Source organism: Chelonia mydas, chromosome 25 (genome assembly GCF_015237465.2).
Source record: "Chelonia mydas isolate rCheMyd1 chromosome 25, rCheMyd1.pri.v2, whole genome shotgun sequence".
NCBI lineage: Eukaryota > Metazoa > Chordata > Testudines > Cheloniidae > Chelonia > Chelonia mydas.
In genome coordinates this window covers 11,345,849-11,365,017 of record NC_057858.1, presented here as the reverse complement: position 1 = coordinate 11,365,017, position 19,169 = coordinate 11,345,849, and the positions used below count along the sequence as shown (strand labels likewise).

General features: G+C 54.2%; 2 protein-coding genes across 19 annotated transcripts in view; one reads left to right on the top strand and one right to left on the bottom strand.

Annotated features, from left to right (window-relative positions):
• SBNO2 (strawberry notch homolog 2) overlaps nucleotides 1–9,212 on the top strand; it is a 107,539-nt gene extending 98,327 nt beyond the window's left edge. For 10 of the 17 annotated variants that reach the window (XM_027834231.3, XM_043535756.1, XM_027834232.3 and 7 more), the window contains 7 exons: nucleotides 14–157; nucleotides 1,065–1,159; nucleotides 2,101–2,193; nucleotides 2,651–2,782; nucleotides 3,619–3,695; nucleotides 4,107–4,297; nucleotides 4,982–9,212. In XM_027834231.3, the coding sequence (XP_027690032.2) occupies nucleotides 14–157; nucleotides 1,065–1,159; nucleotides 2,101–2,193; nucleotides 2,651–2,782; nucleotides 3,619–3,695; nucleotides 4,107–4,297; nucleotides 4,982–5,613 (1,364 nt within the window). In that variant the 3' untranslated portion in view covers nucleotides 5,614–9,212. The other 7 variants (XM_037885688.2, XM_043535758.1, XM_043535760.1 and 4 more) reach the window with 4 other exon arrangements.
• Nucleotides 9,213–14,230: 5,018 nt separating this feature from the next.
• Nucleotides 14,231–19,093, bottom strand: GPX4 (glutathione peroxidase 4). Of its 2 annotated transcripts, XM_037885691.2 has the most exons (7): nucleotides 18,946–19,092; nucleotides 17,839–17,933; nucleotides 17,151–17,295; nucleotides 16,244–16,395; nucleotides 15,868–15,892; nucleotides 15,092–15,151; nucleotides 14,231–14,511 (listed from the first exon to the last, which is right to left on the bottom strand). In XM_037885691.2, exons 1-7 carry the CDS (start codon nucleotides 19,018–19,020, stop codon nucleotides 14,479–14,481), a joined length of 585 nt encoding a protein of 194 aa, XP_037741619.1. In that variant the 5' UTR covers nucleotides 19,021–19,092; the 3' UTR covers nucleotides 14,231–14,478. The 2 variants fall into 2 exon arrangements, with proteins under 2 accessions (XP_037741619.1, XP_043391698.1); XM_043535763.1 differs by lacking the exon at nucleotides 15,868–15,892 and having other exon boundaries at nucleotides 18,946–19,093.
• Between the last annotated feature and the right edge of the window lie 76 nt (nucleotides 19,094–19,169).

The following is a 19,169-nucleotide window of genomic DNA, read 5'->3' as shown; positions in this document are numbered from 1 at the left end:
ATTGCTGTTGCAGACTGCTCCATAACCAAGTTCCTGAACCGCATCCTGGGCCTGGAGGTGCACAAGCAGAACATGCTCTTCCAGTACTTCACCGACACCTTCGACCACCTGATTGAGAAGGACAAGAAGGAGGGCAAATACGACATGGGCATCTTAGGTGGGAGAAGGGAGAGGGGAAAACTCCTCTCTGCTAGGAGCCCACTGGTGTCGTGTCCCCAGCTGACCATCCCCCGTTGCCACACTCTTCAAACCCAGTCACTTCAATGGCCAGTGGCTTTCTGTGCCAGATGCTGGGTGTGACCGGGCTGCCTGGTCTGGGCTTCACACTCTGGTGACCCTGCCCCCGGCTGGGCGTTCAGACCTAGAGAGGCTGGTGCCCTTCCATGCTATGTGAGCACTTACTGGGGGAGCAGGATTCGAACCCCAGCCTCTCTCCCCCGCCTAGGCTTTCGAGTGCTGGGAGCTTGCCCCTATGCCTCAGCCTATGAGGTGGGTTGCTGGGAGAAGATGTTAGTGCCGTGACTCCACTGGCTAATCCAGGGGAAGGATGCAGCGCTCTGAAGAACTCCGTGCCTGCCCTAAGCTGGAGGGGATGGATGCACACAAGGAAGGTGGTGGGCCCTGGCTAGTGATAAGCCTGCGCTGTGTGCTCGCTCACAGGAAGGATGCTCAGGACGGGCTTGGGGGGAACGGCATCCCCAGGTTGAAGCCCCAGGCCGCTCTGATGTCCAGACCTTGGTGGGTTTTCTACAGCAGGACAAACCCCAAGAGAAGAGCAGGCTGCAGTGCAGCTGAGGGGCCTGAGGGATTAGGGACTCTCATCTCCTCCTAATAACCCTCCGCCGCCCCAGCTGCAGGGCCCCTGCCTGATCCTCTGCCCTGCAATGAATGTGAAGGAGTTGTTGCACCATAAGGGTTGGCTGAACCAGTGCAGGGCGCCCAGTGGGCAGGGCTGGGAACCCCAGCAGTAAATGGAGGTGGCCTGGGGATGTGGCCAGGCTGTGACATGGAGCTCTGCCACTCACCAGAGGTCTAAGGGCTGTTTCTTTCTGCTGCCTCCACAGACTTAGCTCCCGGCGTGGATGAGATTTACGAGGAGAGCAAGGAGGTTTTCCTGACCCCGGGGCATCCCCAGGACGGGCAGGTGGTGTTCTATAAGGTAAGTGGGACTAGGTAAGGTCTCTGCCAGGGCAGCCCCATCCATGGGTACCCGGAGCACAAAGCCGCTCTTGGGCAGCCCTCGCTCCAGCTGCTGTTCCTGGCCTGGATCTTGGTCCTCCTTGTCCAGGTGTAGGCTGCGCAGCCATGGGAAGGAGACTCTGTCCCACACGCTGGTATTGAAGTGGTGCTGGGAGGCCCCAATCAGGAATCAGGGCCTCCTGTGCTAGGTGCTGTACACAGGAGCCACGGAGAGTCCCTGCCTCAGAGAGCTCAGGTGGAGAGTGAGACTGAGAGGGTGGCCTGGAGGGGACAAGGTCACAGCAAAGCTGGCTTTGTTCGCACCAGCCAGTCAGCTCATCTCCATCCTAGCACACGGGTACGTCAGCAGCCAAAGGGTTCTCTTCCCTGTCTGGGCACAGGAGACACCTTGGCCAGCCCCAGTTCCCTGAGCAGAGCGAGCTGGCAGGTGTTCTTGCTGGGTCTCCAGCCCGGCACCTCCTGGACACTCCCATCCCATGGGGCATGTCTTGGCAGAGATCTCGGTAGCGCTGTGCCCACCCACTCACCCCTTTACACAGACCCTGCATTTGTCCCGCTTCCCGTCTCTCATCATTCCCATGGCAACGATAGCAATTGCTTCCATGGTAGAGTCATCCCGGGGAAGCGCTGGCTGCAATTTAGCAACTAGGACTAGGCACCCACCCAGCACGCACGACCACAGACCACAGCTGCTCTGGTGGGAGGAGAGGCAGCAGGAGCCACAGGCTCACATGGACCAGGGTGCTCTGGCTCTGGCCCCTTGGAAGCTGATGCTGCTCATCTTTAGGACACAGAGCGGGGTGGAGGTGGGGGGGTGAGAGAGAGAGAGTGAGTGTGAATGAAGGGGACACTCCGACACCTGCCATCCATAAAACAGGAGTCTCTCCTTTGTCCTGTTAGATCAGCGTCGACAGAGGCCTGAAGTGGGAGGAGGCTTACGAGAAATCGCTCAAACTAACAGGCACCTACGACGGCTTCTACCTCTCCCACAAGGTGAACTCCCCAGCGCCACCAGGGCTGCTGCCCCACAGGTCTGAGGTGGGCTCCAACGGGGGCGTCTGGTTGCTGGCAGTCAGTGAGAGGCCAGCGGCCACGATCGATCCCTTGCTGACCCAGAAAAGCCTCTGAGGAGCTTAAGTTTCATTTCACCCAGTGCGGGAGGGGGGTTGGCTTCAAATGGCCGAGGGTGGAGATTGTAATGGGAGTAACAAAAACAAGCCATCTCAGCTCAGACAGCGCATTCCCAGCCATGGAGCAAGCCCAGCTCACAGCAGGAGGAGTGAATGGGGGAGGATGCAGGCTGGAATTCCTCTGCCCCCAGTGTACGGCCACTGCAGAGCCAGCATCTCCATCAGCCACCCCGCTCTTGGAAGCGTGGCCCTTCTGGGGAGGCGCCATGTCCAATCCGCCCATGGCGTACACAAGTGTAACTGTGCACCTTTGCCCGCAGACACGGGGCTGTAAATACACCTGCCTGCTGGCAGAGCAGGGCCGCGGGAAGAACTTCATCCTCTACAAGCCCAACATCGGCAAGCAGAGCCAGCCCGAAAGCCTCGACAGCCTCTTCAAGAAGTACCGCCAGGTAGGTGGGAGCTCCAGGAACCAGCTGCTGCCCTTCCCCTCCATCCCCCGCAAGGCTGAGCGGGAGGAACACTGCCTGTGCCCCGGCAGCCCTCTGCAGCAAGGGAATTGCAGCTGATCAAGGAAACTGTGACTCAACCGCAGACGGGGCAGAGGGAGAGTCCTTGGGGCTGAACGCTCCCCTGGTGCATGGTTCTGTAGGCGCAGATGTAGGGATGGGCTCTGCCTTCCCAGAGACAGGCTCAGCAAATCTCCCCCCGGAGCCAGCGTGGGGCTGAGCTGTGACACGTCCATCTGAGTTTTCAGCAGGTCAGTGTTCTTGAGACCCAACGCTGACGCTCAGGAGGGATACGGCAGGCACCTGGAGAGGAGTGCTGGTATGAGGGTCTCAGAGTGCATGGCTGCCCTTTGCCAGGGCTGGACGCAGAGTATCAGACTCGACGGATCAGTGCTCTGCTCCCTGCCTGGCAGTGTGTGTCCAGGAGTTGTTTGCTCCCTTGTGTTCAGAGGCTAACACTGTCGTCAGCACAGGCAAAAAAGGAAAATCAACAGGACCTTCCGTGCTTGCCCTTGTCTAGCTGCCATGTGAGCACCTCCGCGTGCCATGCACACTGATCAATGGAGCCTCTCGGCACTCCTGGCAGGAATCGCTGTTCCCAATTTACAGCTGGGGAGACTGAGGCACACGGGTGCTGTGACTTGCCCAAAGTCCCCTCACGTCTGGCAGAGCTGGGGATAGAACCCAGGTGTCCTGACTCCCAGTGCTTGGCCTTAGCCCTCCACCATCCTGAGGAGAGTGGAAAAGTCTAAGTTTGCCTCTGGCTGTGTCCCTTGCAGGTGCCGCCCGAGGAAGCCAAGGAACATTGGGAGAGCAGCTACCTCTTCTCCTTCACGAACTGTAACCACGCCGTCTGGTAAGTGACGCCCAGTGCCAGAGGGCCTGGCCTACTCTGGGCTCCCTGCTGGGGAAGCTCAGAGCCCTGTCTGAACAGGGGTAGCTGCTGCTGTCTCTGGCTCTGCGTTAAAGGGTCTTCACTGCCCTGGCTGTGGAGCTGCACTGCGTGTTGGCTGTCTGGGGGCAGACCGTAGCTCTGTGTGACCCTGCTCCTTCTGTGAGCTGCTTTGCCCGACCTGTCCCAGTGGTCCCCACTAATGCCGCAGGAGCTGGCCCCCTGCTGCCCTGCCTCTGGGGTCAGCCACCTGTGGGGGAGGGGCATTCTCCTTCCACTCGCTCCCAACCCCCAACAAGCCGGGGGAAGGGAGGGGCTGTTCCCAGGGGCAGGGGCTCCTGGTAACTCTTGTTCTCTTCCTCTGCAAACCTGAAGGAACAGAACCTGCAAACTAATCCAAGAGGGAAAGGAGTGTTTCCAGGGCATGCGCCTGCGCCGTTACTACATGCTGTGCGGAGCGCTGCTGCGGGTCTGGAGCAAGATCGCCAGCATCATGTCAGACATCACCAACACCAGCTACCTGCAGATCGTCCGCCTCAAGACCAAGGAGAAGAAAAAACAAGTCGGTGAGTGCAGGGGTCAGCGTGCTGGGCGGCGCTGTGGCGGCAGGGAAGGGGAAGGGAGCTGCGTGCTGTGTTCCGGGGGGTAGGGTTCATGAATTCCCTTCCTTTTCCAAGCAGGGCTCTGCACGTCTCTCTCCTGTCCGGGCAGCTCTGTGATTAAGGAGATCCTGTGGGATGAGAGCAGGAGAAGCATGTAACTGACGGCCCATTCGCTTTGCATGCTCTGGGCCAGGCCTTGACATGGAGCTGGGGATCTGTATCCCTTGCGGGGAGGGGGAGTTAGCCCAGCATTTGGGCATGACCCAGGCATGGTGCATCCTCTGCTCGGGTCTGGGCTGCCCGGTCTGGGTGTGAAGGCAGTGCAGCCCCACTACACTCCTGCCCCCTGGCACCCTTCACTGCAGGGACTACTGATGCCGTCACACTAGCGCAGTCTGGGAACCCAGCTGTGGACCTCCTGCTCTCTACTCTGCTGCCAAGCCTAGGTGCAGCCCGTTCCTGGGACGGGGCTGCAGAGCTGTGGGGATGCAGCTTGTGGTGTAGGCAGTGAAACTGGCAGCCTTGCAGAGGAGGGGCTGAGGGATGCGATTAGCCCAGACACTGGGTCCCACTCCCAGGGCCCCTCACCTCTCCCCTCCCAGGAGCTCATGTGCTTTGGGGGCTGACACAGCATGTTCCATCTCCCAGGGATAAAGATCCCCGAGAGCTGCGTCCATAGGGTGCGGGAGGAGCTGAAGCAGATGGACGAGAATGTGAAGCAGAAGCATAACCGGGCCCTTCTGGCCCAGGACCGGAGCCTGCCGTACTCCATGCCACAGCATGTCCTGCAGCAGCCCCATGACCTCTGCCAGCCTGTGGCCAGGCTCCCGCTGGTCAGACACTCCCTGCACCAGGACGAGATCCTGGACTTGACCTACAGCCCTCCCAGCGACAGCCTCTCCAGCCTGGCCTTGCAGCCCGACCCCTTGGGTGCTTTACACTTCCCACCGGAGCCTGTTCTCCAGCCACACCAGCAGCACAGGATGCCCTTGCCTTTCAGCCTTCCTCCTGTCTTAGAAAGCCCGGTCCCAGCCCTGGCGGGGACCGTGCCTCTCAACCCACCCCCACACAACCACTTGCCTCTCCCCCATCCCGACCACCTGCAGACACTGCCACAGCAGCAGCTGCCGCCGGAAGACTTAGCCCAGCAGGAGAGCATCAATTTCAAGGAGGTGCTGGAGGACATGCTGAGGACGCTGTACGTGGCCCCTCAGGACAACACGCTCTCCCAGGAGCGCCAGAGCGTCATCCAGTTCACCAGTCCCTTTGAACACTTCTGAGGGGCCAGCTGAGGGCCAGGGCAGAGCTCAGACACAGGCACCGTGCCCCTCCCGAGCCTCTCGCCTACCATCCTTTGGCAGAAGGGCTGGAGTGGAGGGAGCCCTGGCTCTTGTATTGCTTTGCAATGACCCGCGTGTGTCAGTTGGGGGGCAGGGGGGATCGCGTATTCCTTACAGCAAAGTTTATTTATATATAATATACAGCCACACATGTATAGAGTTGTACATATCGTGTGTATAAAGGGGGGATGGCAAAGTGCTTTTATCACAGAGCTCAGCTGATCAGGACCCATGTCCTCTGCTGCGGGACGGACCTGCTCAAACAACAGTGCCCAGGTAGGACAGAGAGGAGAGCCACTGACTGCCCCAGCCCCTCCCCACACCCATCTCCACACCGACTACTGAGTTGAAAGGCCGGGATTCCGTCCCTTCCAGGGGAGTGGGCAGCAGCTGCTAACTGCAGCGTCCACAGACGGAAACGTTCTGAGCCCCAAAGCGATCCTGTTACCAGGGCGTCAGTGATGGCGAAAGCCACGGTTCCCAGCCGCTGTGGGCAGCTGAGTGAATTGGCTGGGTCACCTGGAGCCAGCCTCACACCTGGGCTCTTCCATCCCAGCCCTGGAGCTTGATGCCACTCGAAACACCAGATTCTTGAGGAAATGGGGGGCAGGCACCTGGGACTAATACAGAGACAGGGACCGAGGGGGGAATGACGGAAGTCCCAGTGCAGGCTGGGAACCATGGAGCTAAAGCATCCATCTATGTAGGATTGGGTGAGGCCAGCTGAGGAGACATTCATCTGACTGCAGGTCATGTGCTCGCTCTCTGCTCTCCAGTTAGTCCAGCCACCCCTTTCTCTCGGGAGGGGAAACTGACATGCGTTGGGCTGCCCTAACTTCCCCAATGGGTTGGGGAACAACTCTTCTGCACTAACGTGCCCACTTTATCAGTATTCAGCAATGAACTCCTTAGCCCCTGGCCAGCCTTCCTCCCCATCATTCTCTTCTGCCTGATGGCCAGCCTGCACACTCAGCCCCGGGGCTCCTCGTGGTGGCGGCAGCTGCAGCATGGCCGCGCTTTCCAAGTTTGCTCTCTGTGGCATTCTCTCCTGGAGCCAGCTGGCTAGTACTGTTCCAATGGGCTCGTTCGCAGCTGGCCAGCGGGGCCAGGCCTGAGTCTGGGAAAGCAGGAGGGGCCCCATGTCTGGATCTTAAACCTCCAGCACAGGCCACTGTTGATTTCAATGGCTGCCCCATTGAGACCCACTGCCAGGGAAGAGTAAATGGCAAGCGATCCAGGGCCATGCACCAGCTGTGTTTGTGCTCAGCTGTTACAGCCGGCTCCACTTTGAATACCAAAGAGCAAACTCCTGCTTAGCCAACCTAAGCAGAACACCTCCGTAGTCTCTCCAGGGCAAGCCACACCTTGCTCCGCCCACCAGCAGTAGCCCTGAGCAGAAGCACTAAGGCCTGTTGGACCAGTAGCTTGCCAGGCTTTGTGCTGCAGAGGGCTGCTGGCTTTACACAGAACATATGCAATCCAAACGGAGAGCCACACAGCACCTCGACAGCGACACTGCTCCTAGGGCCGTGCACCTGCTTCACGGGAGTTCTGACTTGGGCAGCTCTGTCTTTACTCGGGCAAAGATTTTTGTTGCCGGCTGCGTTGTCACCCTCCTCTCGCTGCCTCAGCCTCCTTTTACTGAGTCGTCGTCCTGGCATTTCTTGGAGCATGCCAAGCATTACGATGGGGAGGAGGTGTGACCCCAGTGACTGGTGATGCCCCTTTAGCAGGCAGAGCTCCCATTGCCTATCACACACCTTTCCTTGCCTAGTTCTTACCAGACGCAGCAAGTCCCTGGGTGGCGTGGCGGGGGGAGATCTGCTGGAGCAGGGCAGTCAGTGGGATCTGCCCAAAGCTGTAAGAGGAGTTAATGGTGGAGTGGGGCGTTCTCGCCCCCTGTGGAGAGAGCCCCAGCCACATGTGGAGATTTTGGTGATTGTCACCTGATCTGCCTCACTGACGAGTTTAGCAACCAGCTGCTGCCCCATGTGACTCAGTTTCCCCTTCTGTAACACAGGGATGTGATATTCCCCAACCTTTCTCAAGCGCTGTGAACTCTGTAACCCGGTGCAAAGAATTGGTAGCACGTCCTACCTGGGGGACAGGGAAGCACCTAGTCTCCCAAGCCAGTGGACCATGGTCTCCTTCTCTTCCCACTTCACTCCCCCTCCTCGCCCTGCACATTCTAGTTCCCACTTTCTAGGCCAGTCCAGGTGTGGTCTCCGGTCCTTCATTCTGGGGTCTTGTGTCTTTTTACACCCTTTGCCTCTTCCCGGCCAGGAAGGAGGAGGAGGTTTATTATTTAGATTGCAGCAGTGCCCATAATGTGCTGGGCAGGCCCTGCCATTCCCCCACTTCGCTGGAGATGGGGGGCTTTGCAGGGGCCAGTTCTGAGTAGAATTCTAAATATCCTGTATGCCTCCTTGCCTCCGACTAAACACCAAAGATCAGAAAAAATCCCCCCTGAAACTGGAAGCCCAGACTGTGAAGTCCAGATGACATGATCCACTGTTTGGGCAGGGATGCTCCTATCCCTGTTGGTGCGCTGTCCAGATAGTGCATTTCCAACCCCCAGGAATCTCTTTACTTTTGTTCCTAGTTTATCACCTAATTGCACTAACCCACCTCTGTGCTGAGCTGCTGGAGAGCCCTGCATTGTGCTGCGTGTGCACAAGAGTCCTGCCCCATCTCGTTCCGCTCGTGCATTCACCCAAATTGCCAAGGAAGGGGCAATTCCGCCCTGCTGTCCTCTTGTAGGCAGACAGCAAAGATGCCCCTTTCTTGTGATCACAGAAAACATCCCTTTTCCTGTCCTAGGCAGGCCCCTCCCTGGTTCTATCGAATACACTCCCCTGCTTTATTTATAATGCTCCCTGGATTCACGACACTCAGAGAGAATCTTTGAAAATCTTTTATTTCCTTGGAGCCCCTGAGTCCTTATTTAATTTCTGTCTCATTCATTTGGGCAACTGTCAAACTCTCAGCAAAAGTTAAAAAACACACCAAGAAAACCAATTTCAAACAGGCGTAAACTCAGGAATAATCATCAGGTGCTCTCTTTCTAACCACCCCCACCAGTGGGTCCCCCCCAAAAATATGACCTGGAGTTTTATGTGGTTGTTTTGTTGCTGTTTTAATTCTAAGATATATGCAATTTTTCTCTCCCAATCTCTGAAAAAGACAGGGCACCTTCAAGAAAATACTTCCCCCGCCTGATCCTGTGTTTTTGTCAGGGTTAATAATATGTAACAGTATCTTTTAACTAAATTATTATGCAGTTGTCCTACTGATTGTATGTATTTTTTTAAATGAATCCTTTTCCCTTCCTTACACCTTTTTGTTAGCACTTTTTAATCTGCTTGTTCGTTTGCCTTTGTTTTTCTGTGTGTATTTATAATGAATTGAGATGTATATATGTAAAGAGATTCTTTTTTTTTAGAATATGTGCCTTTGACTAATTCCTAAATTTTCTACTTGCATCAGAAGGATAATTTTTGCATTCTGCTCAGTAAAGATGGAAAGGAAGCCACGCATGAGATCTGTGTAAGTTCCAGCTCTGTGTATGTATGTGTGTATGTGTGTGTGTCTCTGTCTATCTAGATTTATACTCGCCCAAGGCCCGAGTATAAATAACCTCTCTGGAAGCTAGGTTAGGCAACTGGAGACCACCAGGGTGATGGACAAATTTATAAAAATCTTGGGGTGAGACTTGATGGTGGATTTGATTTATGCTCCTGTGTCCCGTGATTTTGAAAAACCCTCCCCAGGTTGATGCATGGGTTACTAACCCCAGATGACTCTCTTGATGACAGCCAGCCCTAGAGCTCCACGATCTAAGACCTTGTCTACACTGGGGACAACGCTATTTATCTCCACTGCTGATAGCAAAGGGGGAGCCCTACTGCGGTCAATTGACTAAATGACGTGGGGCTTAAAACACCAGAGGCGATGGTAAGCTACCTCCCCTTGGGCTCCTAGAGCTGCTATCGCCTAGTGTGGACAAATCTTAAAACCAAACCAAGCCTTAGTGGCAGGAGGCCCTAGTGTCGCTCAGTGGACAATTAGAGCTGCATTACCTTGAATCAGTAGTGAGAGCGGAAGTGGGTTGACTGTATTGGGAGGAGGGGGTGGGATTCTACTCTGCAAAAATTCCCGGAGCCTGCTCCCAGCCTGTCAAAGCTCATGGAAACAATTCCTGCACACGTACGCACATCCCCCAGCGTCTTCAGCATCAGTTCTCTGATCATTAGTGACTTTTTTCCCCCCTGTGCCATGTCTCTCTGTTCAGGGTACCTGCATCTGTATTTTTCTCACGTTCTACCAAGGGCACCCACCCTTGGCTCCTCAGCCGTCACCTCTTGGGCAGAGACCCGTCTCTCTCTCCCGCCTGATCGGGATTTTCCAGGCTGTACAGTTCACTGCCTACATTATGAATTCCCCAGCAAGTCCGACTGCCTAAAAGGCCAACGTCTCTGCTTTGCCTTCTCCGCACAGCTATAAACAGCATAATTTCCCACAGTTAGACTGTACCCCCCAGCTCTTCTAAGCACATTTATTCTCAAGGTGAAAACATATGAGAGAAGACACATTAACACAAGAAAAGAACCTAACTGCCTACTAATAAGCTCACCAGAGATCACCCCAACTCCACCCAGGGCTCTGGCAGGAGTCTGTCCTTCACACCCCACATGGGGTTTTCTGTAGTTACATGTTCATAACACCTTTTGCGCAGAACAAGAACCCTCATGAATTTGAGTCTCCCTCCTTTATACAGTCTGGGCCTTTGCTTCGCAGAGACCATGCATAGATAATCAGCCAGACAGTAGTTCTCTCCCCAGGGCATAGCTTCAAAAGATGGAGTGTGGAAGTGAGAATTTGTACTCCCCTTCTGCCAGGTATTTCCTTTGGTGGTCCTGCAAGTTCTTTCTGGTCTGTTTCAAATAGTCCTTCGAAGTTCATGCCACATCCCAGTGCTTACACTGGCCATGTGTCCCCTTTAGAGAATTTACACACAATCCCACGGCCATACATAAATGGTGCTTTCATAATATCATGGACTCCAAAGCTACTTAACTTTAATTGAATAAAATCTCTCAAAGCTGTTTCAGGAAATTACCATATCTTGTCACACCATGTTTATATCCAGCACCTCCATAAGGAGTTGATAACACAATCCTCTGAATAAGAGACTCTCCACCCTGGGCTGGGGAAATCATGCTGGTAGCCACTATGTTTGGTACATGGTAGCTGGCTGTATGGCTTCCAAAAGCACACAGAGAGAACACCCCTCCCAGGTGCTCTGAATGCTGCTCTTGCTGTCTCACCTGCGAGGAGGCTCCAGCCTGTTTGCCCTGGCTATGTTGGGTGCTATTTGATGAGTCCTTGTGACTGTTACCATCACAGTACGCTGCAGATTTAGCACCTCCCATTAAGGGGAATGCAGCTCTTGTAAACAAGGTAGCAAAGTTCCCTTGCAGTGCAAATCTGCCACTAATCCCTCCAGAGCTCTGCTGTGTCAACTCAGCCAGGCCCGTGTACAATGGATTCCCCTCCCTGGGCAGAGCATAGGGGTGTCACAGCACCCAGCCTCCAGCATGGTCACAACTAATGTCATGGCATCAATGATCCTCTTGTCCAGGGTATCAATCCTGCTTAATCTCTGCTGTCCTATCCCAGCAGGAAAACGGCCTGGCAAGAGCTTGTTGCTGAAATGTGCTTCCTTTTGCACAGCGCTGGTCTCTCAGCCTGGGAGTTTTTGCCTTACACAACAGGGCCTCTCTTGGGCCTGAGAGGGGCCTAGTGGAGTATGTCCGGCAGCTCGCTTTCCTGGACATGCCCTCTTCAGTCGTTGGCTTCTCTGCTGTGTCTGCCCACTCCACTGGTGTTGATTGTTGTGGGGTGTTCATCCACGGGGCTCATTCTCATTTCAGCAGTCAGACAAGTAGAGTTCAGGTAAGGAAATCCCCACAGAACCCAAACCTGCGGGAGTGGGGGATGGAGTTCCTGACCCCTGTGCCAATAGAAGCAGCAAGGGTCTGAGTCAGAGCTGGCTTCTATTGGCTGTTGCCTTCCCCCTTAGCAAGTCCCTAGGTGAAGATGGGCCCTCCTTGCCCAGCGGTGCTGCTCTAAGTCTCCTCTCCTGGCAATCGTGTGTGGGGGAGAGAGGTGGATGCTTGTCACTACGTCTTTTCAGTAGCCCTGTAGCAAAGCAAAGGAGACACTAGTGGGCAGTTTGAAGTGAAGAACCAGACTCGACATGCCTGGCCTTGCTGATCTCAGGTGCAGTTAAATCCTCTCCCCTTTTAGTTTATTTCCATCCAATGAGTTGTTTGCAGAGCACAAAGGTGCCTGCTGCCGTGTATCGATGTTTCTCAGCGGTGCACGTCAGCTTCTCTTGGTAGAGAATGAGATTACCTGCCTCCATCCCCTTTCTAAAGCACTGAGCTGTAGAAAGGGGGAGCACTGTAAAGCCCAGTTGGTTTACAATGGGCCATTGCAGACAAGTTCTCCAGACAGTTACTGCGAGACCAGGTCCTAGCTGCTTTAGAAATTTCTGTGCACATATACTCCTCCGAGCTAGGCAGGACTCTTACTCTGGTGCTGCAGATATATTTAATTGCATATGTAAATCAGCTTATTCTCATACATTTTTCAGTTACCTTCCTTGCTCTCCTCCTGTTCCCTGTCATCAGTTATTAAGCTACTCTTACCAAAAAGGAAAGAAGTTGAACTCTCTAGAACCACACAACACATTTCCTTAGCCAGGGGCCTGCACCCCGTCTGCCCCTTAAGAGGGAGTCATGGTGAATGATCAGCTGCATGAGAGCTCACTGTGGCCAAAAGAGCTAATGCAATCCTGGGCTGCATAACAGGGGGAATCTCAAGTAAGAGTGGAGAGGTTATTTTACCTCTGTTTTTGGCACTGGTGCGACAGCTGCTGGAATGCAGCGTCCAATTCTGGTGTCTACAATTCAGGGATGTGGATAATTGGAGATTGATCAAAGAGCCATGTGAATAACTAAAAGGTTAGAAAACTGACTAGTGATGATGGAAGATGCTCCCCCTCTTTAGTTTAATGAAGAGAAAGTTCAGGGCTGACATGATTATAGTCTAAAAGTACCTGCAGAGGGAACAAGTAGATAACACAGGGCTCTTCAATTTAGCAAAGGAAGGTATAATGCCATCTAATGACTGGCCGTTGATGCTAGACAAGTTCAGACTGGAAATAAGGTAATATAACAGTGAGTAATTAACCTTTGAAACACTACCAAAGAGTTGTGGTGAATTCTCCATCACAGAATTTAAGTCAAAACCAGATGTTTCTCTAAAAGATCTGCTGTAGGAATTACTCAAGGAAGTTCTGTGGCCTGTGTTACACAAGGTCTGATCACAATGGTCCCTTCTAGCCTCAGAATCCATAAAACCCCCCTGAAGACATTTTACAATACAACTCTAGGCCAGTGCAAGACTCACCCAGGTGGGGTTGTTCATGATGCTGTATCATACTAGTTAATTAGGGCTGTGCATACAGCAGGGCCATCCCATTAACTGCCACACCCTGGCTCATGGCCCATTTCCTACAACTGAGGGTGGAGGCTGGGGCAGTGGTCAGGCATCACAGGTCTTCAGTCTCTCTCCCCCCACCCCTGGGTTTGTTTCACCAGGGAAAGGGGTATAGGTAGGAGCCTTTAACCTCTCCCTCATGCCCATCCTTCCACCCAGGGGGGCTGCCTCACTACTACAGCAATGTAAGTTGCTGCAGGTGGCTTGGCTGCCTAATTAATAGACAGGTTGGGGAGGTTTCTTTAAGCACATTTGTCTCTTGTGGGGAGATCCCAACCCTCTGGCTACTTTACACTTAACCCTTTAGAGACAGGCTCCTGCAGCATGGCAGGGTAAGAATTTGGTATGCTGCAGATCCAGTTCTGTTGAACAGAGGTTTGACATTTGCATTCAGATCAAGCAACTAGATTCACAGCTGGTGTGAAATCACCATCAGGGGACAGAGCAGCTGGCCTGGTGCTTATAGCCACAGTATCTGACAGGGAGGAGGCCTGCAGGCAGCACAGCTAGTCACACCCCTGCTGTAGCTGAACTGCCAAAAGATGCTGCCTTTGCCTGGTTAGGGAATCTATAAAAATAGCTCCAGGGAAGGCCTGGGCACTTGCTGCTTAATTCCTCTTGGCATTACCAAGGATTATCCCTCTGATCCAGCTGCTGGCTTCCAAGAGCAGGAATTACATAAATTCATGTTTAGCACAAACTTGGGCAGAATAAAATGTTTCCCGGGTTTAGATTACTTCCCCAGGATCCAGCGAACCTGTTTCAAACTCCTAGCAGCCGAGTCAATGGCTTTCTGCTCCCCACTCTGACAGTGGCCAGCATGGAAGTTGCCAGTACAACCAGACCTTTTTCCCCCAGTAGCTAGTCCCTTGCACTGCAGGGAAGAGCATCCTCCCCCACAGAGATTGTATCTACTTGGAAGAGTCACTGGAACTTCCTATTCTGCACCATGTTACACAGCGGCTTCCAACAGACTCAGACAAGACATTGGTCAGTTTCAGCATAAACTTTTATTGCAACGAAGCTGAGTGCCCACGTCAGGACTCTGAAAACTGCCCAGCAACAGCCACCAGCCCAGTGAAGCCTTCTTCCCGCAGATGCACGCCAAGTTTCGGGTCTGCCTCACCAGCAGGCCGGCTTTAAGGCAGGCCGTCATTAGGGCCGGATGGGAAGACTCCACAGGGAGCAGATGAGATGTTGCTAAGCAGAGGGAATGGTCCAGTGTCTAAGTGAACAGGTCTACAGGAAGTTAGGCAGGTCTTTCTCAATCACCTGCAGAGAAGAGGAAGGAAGGAGTCAAGTGCTGTTTCTCTTGAGGGCCTGTGGAGAGACCACCACTGTCCTGTCCATGAAGGATCATATTGAGTCCCTGCCTGCTGTATCCAGAGCTCTGTACCACTGAGCAAAAACACACCTTCCTTTGCAACACCCCCACCAGCTTTGGACAGTGCTCAGCTACTTGAATCCCACCCTGCTCATTTTCATCCCTCTGCATTATGCTCTTGCAGAGGTAACTCCCCACCCACTACAGGGTGCCAGGGACGCTTAAGTTTTGTTAGCCTGTAGAGTGGCAGGAAACCCAGCAGCTTTCTTCCTGTGTGTTCCCTGCAGAGATGTTCAGGCTTGGGAGAAACAGACCTGAGTCATGATGCTGCATTACCCAAGTCTTGGTACATGACTAATAGCAAGGGCAGTGCAGGAAGCTATTGGCAAAGTATCTTTCTTCCCTTCCTCCCCCAGGTTTGGACCCACTAGTAAAGCTGTGCTTTGAGACACACAGCTTGGCTGTTCAGTTCTGGCAGAGCTAGCCCCCGAGGTTACCGCTTTGTGATACACAGACAGGCTGACTTACATATGGATCATCCATTGGGCTGTATCTCTTCACCACTTGGCCCTCCCTGTTAATGAGGAACTGTGGAGTTAAAAGACAAGCATGAATAATCCTGGACCCACATGCATGCTCTGCCCCACTGGAACGCAATGCTTGAGTCATGCACAACACACTACAGGAGATGAGCTTCAAGGCCAGGTTCTGCTATTATGGCTAACTCCCTGGGCAGCAGGGAGGCCATGGGTGGAGAAGCAGCTTTGGGGGCACCTGGCAAACAGTACTGTCCCTCCCCAGGTCACTTATAAGAAGTGCAGCTCCTTTGCAGGGAGATTGAGTGCTTTGAAATCTGAGCACATGATGTACAAGGCCTCCCCATCCCCAAATGCTGAAATGCAGCCACCTCTGGCATGAGGCACGCTCTTCCTTACCACCACACAACAATTCAATACACAAAGTGAAGACTGATGTATCCCTCTGAAACTGAGTGAGGTAGAATGTAGTTAACCAAGCTGGAGCCTGGCCAGCCACCCCTATCCCTGAGAGGGTTTGCTCTAGGACCCACATGCAAGGTCAGGCTCTCCATTTTATATCTAGGAGCTATGGGTCAATGCCTGCTCAGGAGGAACAATCTTACTAGGCTCCCCTGCCCCTGTCTCCAACATCTCTTCCAGAGCTAAGTGTTTCTTGGAGCCTCCCAACCAACCTTGCTTAGCTCCTGGGATCTTAAAGGATCACACCACAAGTGGTCAGGCCATTTTAGAGCCTAAAACCCCAGTGAGAAGAGAGCAGAGTCCTACCTTTGTGAAGTTCCACTTTATTGCACTAGGAAGGAGAGAGACCACCAGTGAGACAGCAGCTGTTATAAAGCAGTCCCAGCACTGACAGGAGTGCCCACCCACCGCAGCCCCCCACCTAACCCAACAGCCTGCTCTGCCACTACTTCCAACAGGCCCAAGCTGGGGACTGCTGTGTGACCATGCAGTTTTCCAATCCATCCACCCCACAGCCCCTTCCTCTCCAGTCCAGTGCGTCACTGTCGCCAGTGGTACAGGCTGAAGTCTCCTCTTTTGGTTTCATCACAGGATTGATTTGCTCCCCCCCACGCCCACCTTCCAATGACACCAATGCTACCACTTCCTTCTGTGTCTGTTCCTGCTCTGGGTCTGCACTCACTTTCCCAGGGTGCCTCTTCCTTTGGGCTGGTCTTTCATCCATTTCCAGAGAGGATGGGCATTGTTCCCGTTGACCTCTATCTTACTATAGAGGTCAAACTTCACCCCATAGCTTGCAACAAATTGTTTGATCTGTGACTCATCCCCAGGCTCCTAAGAAGCAAAAGAGAAGGGTAACTGTGGGAAGTGAGTGGTCTTGCATTATTAGGCTATGACTGACTACTCAAAACCCCATTCCATTTCGATTAAGCGCAGTTCCAGGCTCAGATTCTGAGGGCAGGATGCGTGTACATTGAGGGAATGAAGTTGAGCGGGCTGGGCGATGAAGGACACATGAGCTGCCTGCTTCTAGAATATCCCACTCATTGCTGGGACACAGCTGGCAGGGAGCATGGTTACTTGAATACAACTGGGCTCGGGAGATGACTCGAGCCACATGGTCCACCGGAACGCCTGGCAGAGCTGTGGTTCCATGTTCTAATGCACACAGAGTCACCTACAGCCTCCTTGCGCCTCAGGCGGACCAGCTGAAGACTGGGTAGAGCCCAGAGGAGCTCAGCAAGTCTGGGTGCATTACCCCAGATTGGTGGCAAACAGCCTAGCTCTTTAAGACCAAAGTGTGCACATCTCCAGTCACCGTGACCAATTTTTGGTAGAGACATCAAAGAGTCAGTGGTCCAAAGACTAAACTGTACTCCCACTCATATGCTAGGGAGGCTGTGTTAGCTGTTTATCTAATGGTAGTACTCAAAGGCTCTATATGCTGGGAATACTTTCTAGGCCCATGCTAACTACAGGCATCCTCCAGTCTCATGGGCTACCGAGCCAGCCCCCTTTGCTAGGGAGAAAGAGCGGCTTTTTCCCCTAGAGGAACCCCCTTTCCTTAGCAGGCAGGGTGCACCACCAACCTGGTTTCCAAACTGGTTGCAGGGGAAGCCCAGGATGCGTAAACCCTTCTCAGCGTATCTGGCGTACATATCGACAAACTGAGTGTAGCTTACAGCAGTTTTTCCTCATTTGGATGCTACATTGGTGATGACGCAGACAAACCCCCTGGGAAAGAAGCAGGAGTCACTGACAGTTACTACAGAAGGGTTGGGGGTTGATCTACCCCACAAAGATAGACATATCTGCAGCAAGGGACCCTACCTACATAATGGCTATTGCTTTTCTTCCCTGTTGGATATAACCTGCTATCTGGCTCCTCACATGCACCCCTTTCCTGGACTCATTCGCATCAGATGTGAGTCTCAGAATTTTCCACATCTCTTCCCATCAGGTGCAAGTCACAGACCTTCTGAACCCCACCCACAGTCAGGCAGAGCCTGTCCATCAGAAGCAGGGACAGCTTGGCTCAGTTCAGTTGCCTGTGTAGTCCCTTTTGGGCACCCCTCCTCCCCAGGGCCTGGTTGTGATGCTCTCTCAGCAGCACTCCTCCCTGAACTGGGAGTATTAACAGTTTTTTTGGTGTTGGCTAGACAAGATTAGGGGAGACTGAAGTATTAATAGCCTAGCTACAGGCTAGTCACATGCTTGTGCTTTGGGTACCTCACTGAGCCAGCCCAGCTCACAGCATCTGGGCTCCTCACCACTTACCTGTACTTTTCCAGGGAAACATCACTGCCATCAATATCTTTGGCATGGAATTCATAGATTGATTTGGCAGCTCGCCAGTCATCTGCCTGTGCACACTGCAAGACAGCCAGGGCTCAAGATCAGTTTTGCAATAAAGGGATCTCATCCCAGTCTGAGCACAGAAGTCAGATATGCAGCATGCCCGGGGAAGGCAGCAGCCACATATTCAAGAGAGGCTGTTCCACTACCATCAAAATGCCTCTCTTCAGACAACTACCTTCACTCACTGTTCCTTTCTCGCCACCTGATCATTATCAAAGATACAGACCTACTCCTGCCAAAAATGGAAACGGTTCAACTGTCTAGAACCGTACATGATACCCCACTTCTTTACCAAGGGTCTACACTCCTTCCTCCCCCGACAGCAGTACTGGGCAGGGCTTGCTGCAGGTCACCTTACACACAGGTCAAAACCCCCACTGTTCAAATTGGTATTAGAGACTTAAAGCAATTTACTGCACACAAAGCAGAGGATCAAGAGGGTCGATACCCTGGAGGATTGCTGTGAATCACAACACTAATCTCGGCTATAAAAGGAATCAACACGGGGCACGAGAGCTACTAGGGCTCCGGGGACAGGAGGAGGTCTTGTGACCGTGACTCAGAAGCAGTCTTCCCCCCGCTGCACTGGGCTGAGACACAGCAGCCCCCGCCGAGCCAGCCCCCCCAGCCCGGATCTCGGGGCTGGTCCGGGGCGGCTGCTGCAGGAGCACCCCCACGCCGCTGTCCCGCCGCCCGGGACCTGGGCACTGCGCTGGGGCAGCCCCTCATTGCCCACGGGCCTGCTCGTGCGCTTAAGAGTCACAGGACCCGCCCCGCCCCCACCCCCTCGTCCCCTTCCCCCGCCCCGGACCCCCCACAGCCCCTCGTCCCCCGCTCCCCCCGGACCCCGCCCCTCAGCATGCGCTGGGGGGGGCCTCCAAGGGGGGGGCTCGGCGGCTGCCCCTCGGGCCCAGGCTGGGGGAGCCGCCGAGCGGGCCCCTTCTCCCGGCGGGGGGGCTCGGGCCTCTCTAGCCGCCCCGCCGACTCGATGGTAGGACCATAGAGAGGGGGCGGCCCCGCACTCACCATGCTCCGGCTCAGACCCCGCGCGCCGAGTGCCCCGCACAGCAGCACCCGCCTGCCCAGGCGGCCCCAATTCATGGCAACGGGCCCCGCCTCAACGGCCGGCCCAGGCCTCACCCGCCCCGGCCGCTCCGCCAATCAGCGACGGGCGCCCCGCCCCCCTCGGCTCCCGGCGCCCCGCCCCCGGCCGCTCCGACCAATCAGCGGCCGAAGAGCCCGGGCAACAA